We start from the raw sequence: 17576 nt of genomic DNA, 5'->3' as shown, positions 1-17576 counted from the left end.
TGTAAACTCCTACATCTTCCTAATTTTGACTGATTAACCCGTACGGCAGTGGCACCTTGGTCAGGTAACAGTAACCTGTCTGGACTCTGCCAACGGTCCCAGCTGACCCGTCTTTGGCACGGCACCCACTCTCAGCCGGTTAGCGTTAACCTGAGTGATGGAAACAATGTGTCCATTTCACAGCCGATGAAGGACCCCGCCTCCCTCCAGGGATCACTTTGCTAATTAGTATTAATTACTCTTAATCCTAACCCCCAAAATCCAATCACTGGCTTCCCCTCTGTAAGACTGCCAGACTCTCTGCAGCCTCCGGTGGCATCGCTTGCTGGGAGAAGAGCCCTATTTTTAAACTCCAAACACGGAGAAACCCTGGCACCATGCTCAGGACCAGACTGGGTTTTGTGGCCGTGACCCCCCCACCAGAGAGGATGAAAAACAACTAGGTCAGTGTCACGGTGGCGTAACAGCCCCATATAAACAAGCCTTCACTTTTTTTTATTATTATTATTTGCTTAAACATTGGGATTATGTTTCAACACAATTTCCAATTCCCTGCTTTATAATTTAGAGAATTAATAGATTTCTCATAGACGCTCATTAAGTATCCATTGTGCATACTATGAGGCAGCTAATTTGCATGAATGAAACATACGGAAAGTAGATAATTAACCTGTTGGGACCCATTTTTATGATTAATCACAAACTGAGGACGTAGAAAATGAGTACAGTAATAAAAGACTCATTGAGTTACCATTACGCATTATACCGGGATTTCTTTTCTATTTTGCGTAGTACGTTAATTAGGAGACGTCCTACTTTAGCGACCATTTACCTTTCAAATGTGCATATATAAGTGAATATGATTATTATTACGTATTAATTTCCATACCACAACAACAAGGGAAACACTTTTAAAAAGCTTTACAGGGTGTACTTCAAACGGGATGTCACTTCCACACAACGTAGAAACGTACCGATCATATTCCAAATTCATTTCTATGTCAGAACTTATTAATAAATATCTTTAATTGCACATCTTAAATATGACTCTCACTCTGATCTTTGGCCTATAATGAGGACAGGGAATGGTACCTGTGCTTGCTATGCCCAGCTGCAAGGTGCTGCGGTCCTTGGTGAGCCCGTTGGTCTTGGGACTAGCAGTGGGGGCGACGGTGGCCACCGCTCTGGGGGGTCGCTTCCCAGGAACCTTGACCGTCGTCCTCAGCAGGTCTATCTCTTTCCCATGCACATTCTGCATGTAGTCCTGCAGAGTGGGAAAAGAGACAAACGTTGTGAAACGGCCGGCACCCGACTCAAGTAAGTATCACGGTATCTCCACTCAATCCAGGGCACTGATGACACACAGTAGACCAACAGGAATCCAGGAATTATGGAAGAAAAACAAATTAAAAGACTATTCAATTTCCATCCCCATTAGTCACCACCCATCTTAGACCTTCCACTAAGGGTGTGTGATAGTGGGGGAAAATGATTGTAAAGCCATTATACATCACCTGTGCCCACGCCATCCCTCCAAATGGCGAGATGTTCGGCTTAATGAATGCGAGCAGTCTCATTCGCTTTCAATTTGGGCGTTTGATTTGGTTTAAAGAGACTGCTGCCCAAATGTGGGAAGCCAAGGTGAAAATCATTGGGCTCAGCAGAAAAAGGCCCAGATAGAGGCGAGCTCGGCCTTTCGCCGTCCCCCCACCGGCTCCTCTGCTTTATTACCGTGTCATAAAGCACTCATTTCTTTCCCAAGCCTCCTCGCTAATTACCCAGTGAGCGCTCTCATTTCATTTTATTGCTGGAATTAACAGCCAGATCGAAGCGTGCAAAGCTATTAAGATGTGTGATTAAGCCACATTCAATTAGTTTCTACAAACAATTTAATTGATGTAGCAGATAGAATTAACAGAAGGTGATTGTGTGGATGGCTTGGCTGACTGCGAAATTAAAGGTTCCCCTCTTCCACTCGCAGTCTGCCTCCCTCCCCTCTTTCTGCCTCCCTCTCTCGTCTCCTCAATCTCTCCATCTCTCTCTCTCTCTCTCTCTCTCTCCCCCTTTCGTACTCCTTCTCCGCTCCGCTGCTCAAAATGAGCTCGAGCTGTTACCGCGTTAATGTAACTGTCTCCCTTATTTCACCTCCCTCCGTAAGTCAACAGATTCATAGATTCATAGATTGCCCCGATGACCCGTAATAGCTGTAATGATCAAGCGATAGCCTGTTCAGTCAATTACATACATCACTGTAGCACAGCTCCGCTCGGCTAATAACTGCTTGTAAATTAAACCACTAACACACTGTCAGTGCAACAAGGCCACACACAAGGTTCGCGTCTAACTGTTGGGCTCGTGTCGGAAGTTTGAGCTGTCTCATTAGACGCCGGATCTTGCCCGTATCTTTCATTTTTTTACCCCTCGCCATAAACATCTTAAACACGGGGGCCGGGGGATCGGAGAGTGACGGGAGGAATGGAAGGCAGGTTTTTTGGAGAAGGGCGGGCTTTCCGGCGAGTGTGGCACCGGGCTCCTGAGCTGTCTGCTGCCAGCCAGCCGAGTGTTTAAGAGGTATTAGCGGCCCAGCGGGATTCTGACAAAGATGGATGTGGGAGGCTGGTCAGGCTCGGCTGCCATGCGGTGAGAACCATTATAAATACAAGCCAGCGTGGAGTCTGGGCGCGGCAGGCAACAGCCATGTCTCCATTAGACGGCACCGGGGATGGACACCACAGGGGGGGGGGCACAGAAATGACCACTAGGACACCCTATTTCTTAATACTACACTTAAAGTCACAGGGTTAGCTGTGACAAACAGCGATAAGTCAAATCGTGAGCCTATACGCTTGTAATCCAGCTCACTACGGCGCTGGTGGTAAATGTAATCCCATCAAGAGAATCATGCTCAGCGGTTGGAAAAAAAAAAAGTCCTACATTAAAACCTCGGGCAGCAGCCTCGAGCCCAAACAGTAGCGTAACAAACACATAAAGCCGATTGGAAAAGAAACGGAGAAGGGGGAGAAGGGAGAGAAGGGAGGGGGCTCATACTCACATGTAAACTGGGATGGTAAGTAAGGACGCCATTATCACACAGTGTGACATATTTCTTTTTCCACTCCTTGTTGAGGGATTTGCCACTTCGCTTCAGAAGGATTCCCTGTAAGAAACAAGGCATCACGGTGAGCATATGCTCTCCTCAAAGCAGCATGGTGGATGATATGAGCCATTATGGATGTTAAATACCACGCAACAGCAATATCGTTGTCGCATTACAGATTTGTTATGGCAGTTAAGATTTTCAGTCATAAAGCAAACAAACAGAATTCGAAGTGATGATCGTGAAACAGGATGGAAGATACATTAAACAAAAAGAAACAGAACAGTAATATGGAATTAAATGCCCTTAAACTTCCATTCTTTATTATAACACCTAACTGGCAGCTTTAATGAGACGTTGGTTTTTCTATTGTGATCATTGGAACCTCCAAAACTGGCCGAGTTCCTCATTCAGAGAGAGAGAGAGACAATCCAATTTGCCAGACCTCCTCCCTGCATTCATACACATAACGTGCTGAACTCTGGAAGACCTCTCAATCCTGGGATTAGGGAGTGTGATCTGCCCGTCTTCAAAGCCCACTCAGCTCTTATTCTATTCTACTTTATCTTCTGGGGCCTTTTAGGGCATCAGATGGTTTCCTTATCTGCTGAGTAAATCCACCGGTAAACAATGCAGTTCCTCTGCTGGAGGTGGCCAAACGCTGCTGAGTGCAAGGGCCAGGAGGCTCTCTGGGGTTAAATAGTGAGGAGGGGCACGCTTAATTAGGGGATTAAGCCAGGGCAATGTTTGTGCTTTTACAGCCAGGGCCTGTGTGTGTGAGCTGAAAGGGGGGGGTTAAAGGGGGTAGTATTTTGCTAGCCAGGCCCATCCTGCAGGCTTTAATCCTGATTAACACATCAGGAAGAGCTGACCCTCGGTGACCTGGGCACCAGGCTGTGTGCCGACAATCATCCTAATCCCAACCCCGATTCATCTAGGAGGGAATTAGATGCTCATGAATATACCTGTTTGTTTATAGTTTCTCACACTCAGATATTTTCTTTAAATCTAATAATAATATATGCTGATTCTGTCGTCTTCTGAAATCTTATGTTCAAATGGACATAAAGTTATTTTGTCCATTCTATTTAATTTTTATTTCTATTTATAAACACAAGGGCTGTGTGCCACTGAAGTTTAATTCTACCAAACAATTCTTAATACAAAATGATGGGCATTGCATTAAAATGAAAAATCATAAATAAATAAATAACATTCTTCTGTTCTTGTGGGTAAAAAAGTGGTAAAAAGAGTGCAAATATTTGTTTCATATGTGTTATATATTCTGTTTAATTGTTCATTAATAAGTAATAAAGTTAAAGTTGTGCATTGTAATGATATATAAATGTAATTTTACATATCAGAAAGCCTTGGTTCCGATGATCTTTCAGGAAGAAACATTGTGTCCTTCAATCGATAACTTGCTGACTGCCCAGACTCTTCTCAATTTAGTCAATAAAGAGAATTGTAAACACTTTTTAAATGACTCTCTAATCATACAAAGTAAATGATGCAGTCACACGGCCTCTGGCGACTTTATAATGCATGTTTTACAAGCAAATATGTCGCTCATCTGCTGGCCTTACTGGAGCATACATAAATCTATACGTGCAATCAGTGCGGAGATTCATATATTTATCAGAGCTGCGAAGCAGATCAATAAAGATGTTCAGACAATATACACGTGCAGACTCATTTTCCTGTTCTTTTATTTGAACTGTTGCATCTTTCATAAAAGCACTTTCAGTAACTGGAAGCATCACAAATGATTTGAGACAATTCATCATAATTCAATTGTCTTCCACGTTTGGAGCGGTGCTCTTTACGAGTGTATCGTGTGTGTGGAGCTCTGTCGTCACACACACACACACACACACACACACACAAAGAGATGAGTGTGTTCAGCCTGTGCGACATCGGGAAACAGGCCGATCGTCAGACGTTCTCTCTGTGGCCACACAATTGTCACATCTACACAGAGGAGATAGTGTCTTTCCCTCCTTTTGTCAGACGAGCAGGAGAAAAGCTGCATCCTGCCACTGTGGCTGACTGATAGGCCGGCCCTTTGTAACGGGTGTGTGTGCGTGTGTGTGTGTGTGTGTGTGTGTGTGTGTGTGTGCGTGTGTGTGTGTGTAAATTTGGGGGGGTGGTGATGGGGCAAGAATGCACTCACTGCTGAGGAGCAGTTGGCGGCTCCTCAGCAGTGAGTGCATTGTTATCCTCACTCACTATGTTCATAGATAGGAGGGGGGTGGGAGGGGTTGGGGGGGGGGGGCTGGTAATTAAGCTCACATTGACACTTTGATCTTCTTGATTGTGCATTTGACTGGCCTGCAGATCAGCTAGTCACACCACTAACCCCCTACATCCACATATGTATGGCCACCCCCCCCCTGAAAATAATCCTTTGTAGATAAAGAGGGGGATGGCTCTTGTCAAAAGTTGCCATGATAGCAGAGAAACTGGCCCTGGACTTTAGAGAGGAGCTCCCTGTAATGGACTGGGAGAGTTTACAGTACAGCGTCGCTCAGAGGAGTAAAAACCAACCTCCCGCTCACAGCTTCTGTAGGGAGTTCACTCGTCTGTGTTAAATCCAAGAGCTTTAGCCAGATTACATAAAGAAGGGACATCTTTACATTTCTATGTTGCTTTTTGGGTAAATTTGCAACAATTAATCCAGGATATTAATGCCTTTTACATGTGATGTAAAGAAAGTTAACATTAATTTGAATTGTATAAACTCATGATGTGTTTGTACATATAAAGTGAACTGATTATCTATCGGTGTTAAACTGATTGGTCAATACAGTCTGTATCTGTTAAACTGGTTTCCCCAAAGACAGATTTTCTGATTGAGCGAGGGGGCTTGGAAGTGTCACAAGTGCCATTATTTCCGCTGGACCAAAAGCCTCAGCAATTTTCTTCCAAAGAGCACGAGGAGGTCTGGCTCAACATTTTCAAAAAGAACATTATCTTCTGCAGGTAAAGAGGATAATATAATTATACTGACCCACTTTCAAAAGCCCTCATATAATCAGGAGTCATTACTAATCAATGTGTCAATTACTTCTCCTTCGGTTATAGTCGGACCTTTGGAAAATGATCGTCACTCAGATGTGTCATTCAGTGTTCAGTACTATCCGGCTGGTGCTTTAATGCATGAATATGTAAAAAAAGGAAAAATATTGTTTTTAATAATTGTGAGAAAAATGAAAGAAAATACCAGAAAATGATTTCAGATAAAGATTTGTTAAAAATGGATGGACTTGCAACTATGTTCAAATAGAAGCCACAGTCAGAGAGTCTGTAGTATTTAATGTAGCATAATTCAGTCATAATTCACACCGATTTTGAAACTCCTTCAAAATAAAGTAAAGAAAATTAAGTCCATTGGGAGATCTAATTTTAAGTTAATTATTGCTGTCAAAGTTGATTATATGGATATGCTTGTATGAACCTTTATGCAAGAATACTACCCACGCACATTTATGAGCAATAACAACTGCATATCTCCACTGGGGCCGAGCGTTTTAATATTAAGTATCCATGATACACATGTGAGATTATTATTATCTATTGGTATTATGTATCCCAGACTCATTTTAACTACATGGAGCGACGCTACATGATGACTAGTTGAACAATGTTTAGGTTTTCTGAAGTGATATGTAAAACATACAATTAAAACAGACATTTATTTGCAGTTAGGTTTTCATGAGAAACACATAAAATGTTAATTATCATTCAGCTATACAATTTAAAAATGTACCTGCAATTTATGAGGTCAGAAATTAACTGATTGTGCATTTAAAATCAGACATATTCATTTGGTTTACATAAATGGGGAGATTGTTGTGCTAAACATCTTTCTTATGTTCTATCTAAATCCCCAGTCTTCATCTCCCTGTACTTGGCTACACTTGAACAGGCATTGAAGTCATTTGTTAAGTTGTATTATGTCACCATCTAGTGGTTACAGCAACACATGACCGCTCTACGGCCTATCCACGAAAAACAACATCAACATCAAACAAAAAGGGACGGCTCTTACCAGCTAACCCGGAGAAACGTAGGCTAGGAATGAGGAAAGCAGCTTACCTGTTTGATAGGTATGGCCCTTCCACTGCCTATGCTGTCTGTTTTACTGTCAACGCTCTTTGCTTGCTCACTGGCTTTCCGTGACTGCAAGAAAACAAGAAAGTCAGTCAGCAACTGCAGCGACAAACTGATGGCGGTGGGAGCTGTTGGGTGTGAGGGGAGTTTTGGGGGCGTAGTTGTGTGTGGATGTGTGTGGGAAAGAGAAAGAGAGACTGGGGGTCAGAAGGGGGTGTGAGGGTTGGTGTTTTGAGCATTTGCAGTACTTGTGGAGAAACTCGAAGTTGCAAAATAAAAGTCTCAAAAGAAGCTCGAAATTAACAGACAAGCAGACCAGCGGAACAAACAGCAGTAACACCGACGTGCAAGTTGAAAATAATAAAAAAAATGAATAAAAAGAGAGACCAAACCAAGACCACACTAGACACATCTCAACACAGAGGAGACCAAGGACGACCACACATCGAGTCATGACTCAGCCCTGAAACCCTTGGGGGGATCCTTCCCTCTGTGTGAGACCCAGAGCGGGGCCCTTAGTGGACCTGCAGACCAACTGCTGCTACACCAGTGTAGCTACAGCTGAGCCTTTAGCAATAGTCACACCGATAAAGGCTTTTTAAGGCAGTATCAAAGTGTTAAAGTTCATTACACGGGTTAAGGGGAGAAAAGGGAAAAAGGTTATTTCACAGGAGTTAAAGAAGTTTCCTCCGACCTGCAAAACCTGGTGGGACATAAAATCCATTTGCAAACATCAAAAAAGTTAAATGTCAAAAAGGTTAAAACACATGAACATTTCAAGTTTCTGGTTGTGCCTGCACATGGAGAAATAGTTAGACAGTAAATATAACTTTACATGGAAGTAAATAATAGTCATTAAAAAGAAAAAAACAACGTTCCCACCCCAAAACACTGATGTGATACAGGTAGGGACAGACATGAGTGTGTATGGTCTCACTCAGAACATGAGAAATGTCCAGTCACCAATGGAGAAGAGGTAGAGTCCGACTTCAAGTAAACCAACTCCGGTGTTGATATTGTTTCCAACATTTTATTTTTTTTTAATGATGACTTGTTTAGCTTCTATACAGACACCATACAAAGCAAGTCACAAATTCACTTCAAAATATTCAACAGATTGAGCCAAACATTGCAGTTCCCACAAAATATAGGATGAACAATAAAAGGCATTATTTCATATACTCCTTATATGTGTGTACTTTTTATAGAGTACCATTGTAAATAAAATACAATACAAGATATACAGCAGTCTATACTTTTCCTCAATCCGTTCATGATAGAAAAGCGATTATGCAAGAGTTCATAATCTCTTCACCAAACCTAAACTGAAAAGAAAATGAAAATAAATAAATGAATAAAAAGACAATTAAATGTGCAAAAATCAAAGTCAAAAAGGAAAACAGATGTTAAGTTTAACTACATTCATACAGGTCGGTGCAACCCAGTGTCATTTGTTGGCAACTCTCAGTATAATATCTCTCTTTAACCCCTCAACACCCTGACACTCTACCCTGATTTTTATGAAGGCCTTCATAAAATAACCCCAAATTACACTAATCTAAAATACCTCTTTGATAATGCATTTATACCACATTTTCAAGTCCATTCAAAACTCACTGGAAAATAAGACGGGATCAAATAAATACGAACCAAATGAAGGTAGCAAAATCTTAAAAGGAAGAACAAAAAAAAACAACGTGGCACCTCTAGTCCTTGAGTCTTCATTTATGGCAAAAGGCAGTGTGATGTCATGTAAGGAAAGGTTGTGTCCTTTGGGTGGCTGGATAACAGTTCCAAGAGTGACTTGACTGTACAGCGTGTTTTGTATGGGATGTCTGAATGTTGGGGGGAGGGGGGGGGGGGGGGGGGGGCAGGGTTGGACGGGGCATTTCCAGAAGAGTCCCTAGAGTCTGTCTCACTTTGCGATAGTCCACAGTCTACGACGAGTGTGCTCAAACACTCGAATGGACTCGACTTTAAGCTGCGTTACACACAAAGTCCTACCGTTTCCGTATAGTGCCAGTTCTGTGCATTACCCTAAATGCAATAAAGCACCGAGGGTAAAGCAGCGACAAGCCGTAAGTCCTCAATAAATAATCTCCTCTCTATCACGATTGGCAAAGCAGGGACTCTTTTTTTTTTTTTTTTTCAAACCGTCATGCTCTTCTAATTCGGAAGGAGTTGGAAAGCCCTTTTTGTTGAAGAAACGTTGGAAACAGAAGCACAAATCTGCAAATATTGAAAAACAGTGTCAAATGTTTTTTTTTTCTTTGTTTTTTTTTTGTTTTGGTTATGATTTGTGTCATACGTTGAGATCCAGTAACAAGTCAAGGGACTTAAAAAAAATAATTGAAATGGGAAACGCCGAATGGCAGACATGAATACATGGCTTAAATGAACATGGATGGACGAGCAGGATGGAAGAAGTATAAAAAATGCCTTAGGAGTCATCTAAAGTCCTAAACAGTGTGCTTTTCAACACGAAAAGGGACTGACAGCCTGAAGATGTCAGGAAAAACACAGACGGACTACAAAACGGATTGTTTAGATTTATTGACCATGGAAGCACTAGGAAAGAATAATGTGTACTGTGCTGACACCTAGTGGCCAATGATAGTTATGGCAACAACGGCTTGAAATGATTGTGGTGGTTGAAATCGACTTGTGAGGACGATGAAAAGAAGTTTAATTTACTAAGTGAAATATAAACGTGGCCAAACCATAGTAATAGGAAAGGATTCACGTATTTTGTACAGGGCTTTTCTCATTAATCATGTCTGACATTGTTGTTGTCAGATTCAATTTGGGCCCCAAAATCTGAACCCCAAATCATTTTTTTAATTCTCCAATACAAAACTGAACATTGCGTAGGATTTTCAAGAGTCCCAATGCCAGTGCCACGAATGTGACAAATATTACTTTCATATCTGATTACAAGTGGACAAGATTAATTACTTGCAGTAATTATCTAATAACAAAATACATTGTATGTAATGGCTAAAGTGAGTCTGATATTGATCTGTCAAAGCTCGTCTACTGATGACATTAAGGCATATTTTCTTTCATTGAATATTTCTCTTGAAACTCCCCAAATTAATATAAAGTGAAGTACTTACAAGAGTGTGGCTAGAAAACATGTACGGCAGTCTGCTGTCTATCGGCGAGTAGCAGGACTTTTGGAGAACTTTGTCACGCAGATGTCAACTTATTTTTTAAAAACAGACAAAGCTAGGAAAGGGACATCCTCGGTATTGTTGTGTTGATGAAATATTTTCTCTTTCTGTCGTTTTGTATAATGGCAAAAAAGGTTGGCACTGCGAGTCTTCCTCTCCTTAGCCCATTGAACTCTTCAAGTGTCACTGAAGAAATGTCGACATCGCCCCGTTAACTTTCCGTCCCCTCCTCCTCCTCCTCCTCCTCCCCCTCTTCGTTCCTCCCTCACCCTCCCTCCTCCCACCCTCGGCTCGCTGCTCCTCAGAAGGTCATGAGCTGAAACTCCCGCTCGGCTTGCCACTCCGGCACCCACACTGGGTAGGTGGCGTGCTTCGGTATCTCCATGACGCGGACGGGAAGAGGCTCATTTCTCTGGTGGACATGGTTAGTCACTACCTAGCGGGGGGGAAGGGAGACAACAAGGGGAGCTAGCACACAGCCTGTACCACTCAGAGGCCACAAAGCCTGCGGCTCCCACAGCAGCTGGGGTAACAGGGTGAAGGCGGTAGGAGAAATAGAAGAGGTGGGATAGATGGGGAGTTCAGAGAAGGAGTTAGAAAGAGATGGGGGGGCAGGAGGTATGAAACAGAGGTCAAAGTGCAAGAGAGGAAAGAGGTGAAGGGGAGGAAGACATTTCAGAGGAGAGGAAGGGTAGATGTACCAGGGAGGAGTCAGGAAAGAAGGCATCTCACGTAGCCTGATCTCTGTCTCAAAAAGTTCACAAAGTTCTGTAGAGGAAAAAAAAACGAGAAAACGAGTGGGGGGGGGGGGGGGGCTGAGATAAGTAAACCTCTGGAAAAGCTGACGCGGGCAATCTGACAACACATGTCAGCTTTTTTGGAGGTAAATTAGGCTCTCCATAGAATTATTCCATTGATTTGAAGATCAACAACGCCATATTTTGAAGAAAAAAAAAGAAAAAGGATTCTGCAGATCTCCCTGAGCTTGAAGAGGCAGAGGTCTGGCGACGTGAGATTAGGAAAGGCTAAGCAGCAAAGAAGGCGGCTGGTGTAGGAGGGAAGAGAGAGGAGGAAAGGGGGGGAGCAGGCTGGGTAAAAGAAGAGGGCAGAGGCTACAAGTAAAAGACAAGCTTAGGAAATTAGAGTGGTTAGTGCACACATAATGCTATTGGTTAGAGCAAAGGGCGAGTACGACAGGACACGGGGTAAAGAGCAGGCAGACAGGGGGCGGGATACTGGTGTGGTCGTGAATCTTGGTGGCTGAGATCGGATTTGGGCCAGAGTGGGTGAGGTTTGGGGGAGTTATCTAGACTCGGGGGAGGTGGTTAGAGGCTGGGTGAGCATTTATCCGGAGCTAGTGGGCGTTGCAGGGTGCGGGCATGCGTTATTAGCAGCGTGTTAACAGAGCATCGGCTGGCACGGACTTTTAGTTTAGCTTGCTCGGGCAGGAGAAGTGGCGGTTTGTTGCTGCCGTCTCTGCCCAAAAGGGAAGTCACTGCAAAGAAAGGATCTAGTAAAAATAAGAGGGGGAGGGGGAGGGAGGTCAAAGATTTAATGCAGAGGGCCTAGTTTGTTATGGGTGAGATGAGAAACTTAATCCATGCGCACTCACTACATCCAATTAGAAAAGAAAAAGGACATGAAAAGAGTTGACGATTTCTTTTCCCACAGTGCTTATCTTTGATATTCGCTTTTAAAAGAAGGGTTTGTTCGTTTGGAGCATTTCGGGGATCTAATATAATTTTTATTTTGTCTTTTTTTTTCTCCTTTGCCCTTTGTGCTGTGTGAACAAGACGCTTTTTTTTTTTTTGTTGCCCTGCATCGGAAGGCATGAGAGGAGGCGTTGATGCATTTCGAGCTACCTGTCTCCCTCTGGTGGACAAAGTGTGCTTGGCAACATGCCTTCTAGTAGTGTGAGTGGGTGTTGCTTTGCATCAGCTGTCGCATACTTACTGTGAAAATGTTGGAGCGGCGCTTCGACTGCTTGCGGATGGGCGTGGGCGTGTTGGAGGAAGCGATGGTCTCAATGCGCATCTCCCGCTGACTTATGCTGGGGGTGGAGGGAACGGAGGAGGAGTAGTCGCTGAACGCACCCCCACCATTGGCCGCCTGGGGAGCGAGAGAGATTAAGAGGAACCGGCAGAATCAGAGGGAGGGAGGAAGAGAGGGAGAGAGAGGGAGGAAGATGGAGAGATTGATGGTCTTTATCACACTGATTAAAGAAGTCATGATTAGGAGGAGGATTACATAAACACACTATGTGTGAGACTTTCTTAAATTAAGAGCTCTTATTCGTGTGCAGGATCAGTGAGTAAACCATGTGTTCATCTGCTGGTCTGGATCTTACCTGGTTAATGTGAACAGAGGGGATGGATGCAGCGGGGACCGACGAGTGGCTGGGAGAGTTAGGGAGTGATTTGCAAGGGCCAATAGAGAGCTGCTGCTTTTTCCTCATGGCCACGACCTTCTGGGCAACTGGAGAAGAGCACGGCAAAGACACAGTTAAACAGCGTTCATTAGTATGGTCTTCCTCCTCTTCCTGATATAAATAGTCTTGTTCAGTTCGAGGGATTCAGGGAGCTTTGGGGGGCATCGTTAATGAAGCGACGCAAACATAGAAACCGTCCTTTTGGCTCTGTAGATGGTTAGTTACACTAGTAGAAGTGAGTGTAAGAACTTCAAACATAATTAGGCAATAAGCATCTGATAGTCTTGGGTCGGGGATTGGATTGGGGGTGGGGGCAGGTCTAATTCAAAAGGAAAGTAATCATACAAAATGATGCCTGCAAATGTTTTTTTTTCGCATCATTCAGTGAGCTCTCCAGAGTGATGTTGGGCAAACGAGCCTATTGTCACTATGTGAACAAGCTGCTTTGCCGTGCAATTGGTGCAACCTGTTATTTAATCCACAGCGCACTGGGGCGGGGGGGACTGGGCGGAGCCAGGGGAGGGCTGACGTCCGCGGCTGCGTGACGTGAATTAGCGCCGAGGTAGAGAGAGATGATTTGAAGTCGGGATGACAGCTGGGACCATAACGCCCAGCTGCCTGCCGCAGCATGGCAAATAGTGAGAGAAGGCGAGGGCGATACAGAGCGACATCTCCAAAACAGCCGACGCTCCTTCATCTCATTTAATTATTTCAAATTAGGCTTCGGGAAGCAATTACGGCGGGGAGGGAAGACAACGTGCCTGTGCATCAAGTCAGGGACATGCAAAGGGAACGCAGCGTTAGATATTCAGATGTTTTGTTGGGGGATGACAGGCTTTCAGAGGCGCTGCAGCCTTAGGGGATAATGTGCCAGAGTTGAAGCAGCCGAGCTCCAAATGACAGTTTCATGACTTCAATTACGGGATTCAGACTCAAGAGTTCCCGGATACTTTGAAGGCACATTAAGAGGACTTTTCACCATTCCCACACAACTGAATATTATCTGGTCTCCAGCCAAGAGCTCCATATTTGTATGCAACCCTGCATCATGATTTAGCCTGTAGCGTCAGACATTTCAAAATCTATCTACTGTATTATTAATTGAGGTGATTCTGTTTGTGCACCTCCGCTGGTTACAAAGTATACAGTTAGTCATAGATGACCAAACAGCATACAGAATACTAATGTGTAATACACCACTCTACCCCAGTGAAACATGTACAGGCATGTCCATGCTCAACGGCATGCAGTACTTTTCAATTAGTACGTTTAGGGGGGGAAATTGGGTGAATTTTAAGACAAATTCTACTTGTTTACCAAATTGACACAAATGAATGGTCACAAAGAGAAATATTGATTCAAGATTATGGATCTTCATCATTTGTATAATGTTGTGCCAGAGGAACTAACTAATGAATCTGATCTGATAGGCCTGATTTGATCACGTGTCTTGGGTGAGGCATGAGAATGAGGCGATAGGATAGAACCAGGGCTGCAACCAACAAATTATTCATGATAAATTCATAAAAAAGAAAAGAACAGTAAAAAACAAATCAGAATTGTGGTTGTCATGTGTCACAAACACAAAGTTAACACTAGGGAATTTCTCTCTTTTGTTTGACTGATGATAAAACATAGTTTTGCCAATTGACTGATTGTGAAGTGAAAACAACGGCAGTCAAAGCCAAGAATGCAGTCCTGGAGCGATCCGACGTGTCTCATGTGCCAGTTGGGGGTAAACTAGTGACGTGTGCAGTAATCTAAACCACCGCCATGTTGGAGCTACGCTTCGTTGCTCCCGTCTAACCCATTTCGAGTGTTTCTCCACCCCTCTCACCGTCCTGGAACACTCTCTCCACATTCAGGCCATAGGTGGAGCAGGTCTCGTAATATGTGCAGCGCTTCAGGTCATTTGACAACTTTCTGGCCCGCGAGTCATCGATCACTCTGGGGTTGGCGGCACTGATTGCATCTGAGAGAACGGGCCAAAAAAAAAATACATGATAAGGCTGGTGATATTCCATATTTAAAGGTATGAATGATACAAAAAAGTATACTTTCAGTATGAACACGGGCAAATCATTTCCTAAAACAACATACAATAGTTTTCCATTTTCAGCTGCAGCTTCATACACGTTTGCTGTGCTGGTGAGTAAATCCAGCAGCAGGATGGTGTATGTGGGACTGATTAAAAATAAACTACAGAGCTCCTGTTCACCATAATGAGGGAACACGTCACACACTGTGACAGTGAGCTTCACTGATGTGCTTTAATACTAACAAAGGAGCTCACACAGGAATACGGTGAGGCATAGCAGGCTAGAGCTACGCAGACAACACTTATTATTCTGATCAATCCATTCTTAGTCTTGTACTTTTCGTGGGATTTGTTGATAATTATCTAATGTTCTGAGAGTAAAGTCAATGTAAGGGCATGGAGAAGAGCTGCATTATGGAGGAAGCAATATCTCGGCCAAACATATAGATCCGATATAGTTCAAACACCTTGTGTTCCAACGAGGACCATGGGGACCTCGGCTGTGTTCCTGTAGCTGGATAGGCGTAAGAAGTAATTGTAGACTGTCTGGAAGCTGATCTCGTCCTCCAGGCTGAAGACGAAAACCACCGCATCCACCCAGGCAGCAAACTGAGGACAGAGGAGAGGTGATATGTTGAAACACTGTGCAATATAAGATGTTTTATTACTGCACACAACAGCTCATTGTTACTTCACTTCCATTCGACACTCGGAGGCTGTCTCACATTCATCTGCTGAAAAGAACAAATTACATTTTCTATGTAGTAGTTAAAATTTACATATACAATTTGTATTATTAATAGATCCTAGGAGGAATACACGTACATTTAAGATTATTTTAACAAGGTCATTTAAAATAAGTTGTGTCCCAGTAGTTCACCCCTCAAAAAAGTGAAGTAATTACGTCTTAAAACCGGTTTTTAATTAATACACTTTGTCCTTATAACAGGCCCCTGAAATAGGCTATGTATCTTACATGCAGACATTTTTACTGTTATGGCCTTCTTTTGACTGCAGTTCATGCATACAGACAGAAGAGGGCAGTGTGGCAGCAGCCACAAGTGTCTTGTTTTCAGCAAAGAAACCATTATTAGGGTGACATGAAAGCCAATGATTAAACACTACTGCTGCATCCGTATCTGCTTTCAGTATCCCCTCTGCTCTCATAATGCAGGAATCTGTGTATTTGCTGCCTCGTAAACATTCACGATCTCAGCGTCGTTTCTGATCACATACGGGTGAGGGAGAAGTTTCCCTCGGGTGGACGAAATCAATCCTAATCACCGTGTATTGTAGCGAAGAGGCTGAGCAGAACTCAGAGACGTGCTAGCAATAATCAAGTGACAGCTATTCCCTCCGCACTGCCCTCTTCTCCATTCAGCCTCCACACCTCGCCCAGACCCCAACGGGGAATGAATGGCAAATCAAAGCCTCCGTGGCACAACTGGGCTCAGCCTCCCGTGAGTGTGAACATAATGGAGGCCTTTAATTATGCCACTAATTATACAGGCAGTTGACAACTAAACCAATCTAATTTCTACTCCCTTATCTCACAGAGCATAATGCAAGTAAGTCGGAGCATTGCCAGGCCAGGTATCAATGGCAGCTAATGGAGACAGACAGTTGTTTCACGTTGGTGGAAAAGTACATTTACTCGAGTACTGTACTTAAACAGGCATCAGCTCGTGTTTTGGCAACGAACAGTATGGCGACTGTGGTAGCAAACGGTTGCCTATTTACACATCCAGCACACACAGAGCGACATTAGCATGACTCGGATTTGGTTTCGTATGACAAGATATTCACAATATTCACTCTCCTTTTAAACTCCGGAGGGAAATACCTGGCTCTTTAGCAGCTACATGTGTTCACCTGGTAGGTGTGGTTATGATGGCTAACAGCCGTGACAGGGAACTTATGTAGTCAAATATTGGACTCTACTTTGAATGGCTTTAGTTACTAGTTTAAGGTTTAAATGATGATTTACACATAAAATAGGATTGTTCTAAATTTGAACTAACCATTAGCATATAAGATTTTTCCAACACAGGATAATCCAGATACTATGCAAAAACAAATAATATATTAATTATTAATATATTAGGTGCTGCATTGCCCCTTTGACCAGAAACATGATTTGGGCTGGTTTTAGTCATTGATTGCTCCAAACAGTTCCTGCCTGCATGACAGTATGCAAAAACAAAAAAAAGCATAAATGCAACTAATTGACTAAAGAAATCTTACAAAACGACCGATTAGTTGACTGATCGACTGTGAGGGAGCAGCCCTAGTTTGTCTTGCAGCTTTAATTTATACATATTTTTACCTTAACTCTGACGTACCACACCAATAATTTAATTTATGAGTTAGAACTTTTACAGTCCTGAAGCAGGACCATGATTATTTGGATTGAAATTGAAAAAGATGAGGGGGGTATGTGCCTACTGGTTCTGTGCGTTGGCATTTAAAAGCTGCCTCAGTGCACCACAGGAGGCATCGATTGATGAGCATCAAATGAGGCTTGTCATGTAACGCCTCCAGCGCATTTGGACCTTTTTTTACCTGCAATTCTGGAGGCCCTCCTTCATCTCTGATCAGAAGTAGGTAGCTCTGTCCATCCACCACGATTTCTTTCTTGAAGCGTCCACCTGAGGAAGAGACATTTATGAATGATTTCAATTTAAAAGGGTTTGTTCCAAGGGGATTCTTGTAACATGCTAGCACGGG

General features: G+C 43.2%; 1 protein-coding gene across 6 annotated transcripts in view; it reads right to left on the bottom strand.

Moving 5' to 3' along the window:
- Positions 1-17576, bottom strand: part of agap3 (ArfGAP with GTPase domain, ankyrin repeat and PH domain 3) — a 103843-nt gene that overhangs the window by 35858 nt on the left and 50409 nt on the right. For 3 of the 6 annotated variants that reach the window (XM_084008169.1, XM_084008171.1, XM_084008168.1), the window contains exons 4-11: positions 17412-17497; positions 15317-15458; positions 14649-14783; positions 12731-12858; positions 12337-12492; positions 7196-7279; positions 3053-3157; positions 1093-1264 (exon numbers count right to left, since the gene is read on the bottom strand). In XM_084008169.1, coding sequence (XP_083864295.1) covers positions 1093-1264; positions 3053-3157; positions 7196-7279; positions 12337-12492; positions 12731-12858; positions 14649-14783; positions 15317-15458; positions 17412-17497 — 1008 coding nt within the window. Of the gene's footprint in view, positions 1-1092; positions 1265-3052; positions 3158-7195; positions 7280-8226; positions 9440-9489; positions 10820-11183; positions 11894-12336; positions 12493-12730; positions 12859-14648; positions 14784-15316; positions 15459-17411; positions 17498-17576 lie in introns of those variants that run through there. The other 3 variants (XM_084008173.1, XM_084008170.1, XM_084008172.1) reach the window with 3 other exon arrangements.

Source organism: Eutrigla gurnardus (assembly GCF_963514095.1).
Source record: "Eutrigla gurnardus genome assembly, chromosome: 4".
Classification (NCBI taxonomy): domain Eukaryota; kingdom Metazoa; phylum Chordata; class Actinopteri; order Perciformes; family Triglidae; genus Eutrigla; species Eutrigla gurnardus.
This window is presented reverse-complemented; position numbering and strand designations above follow the sequence as displayed.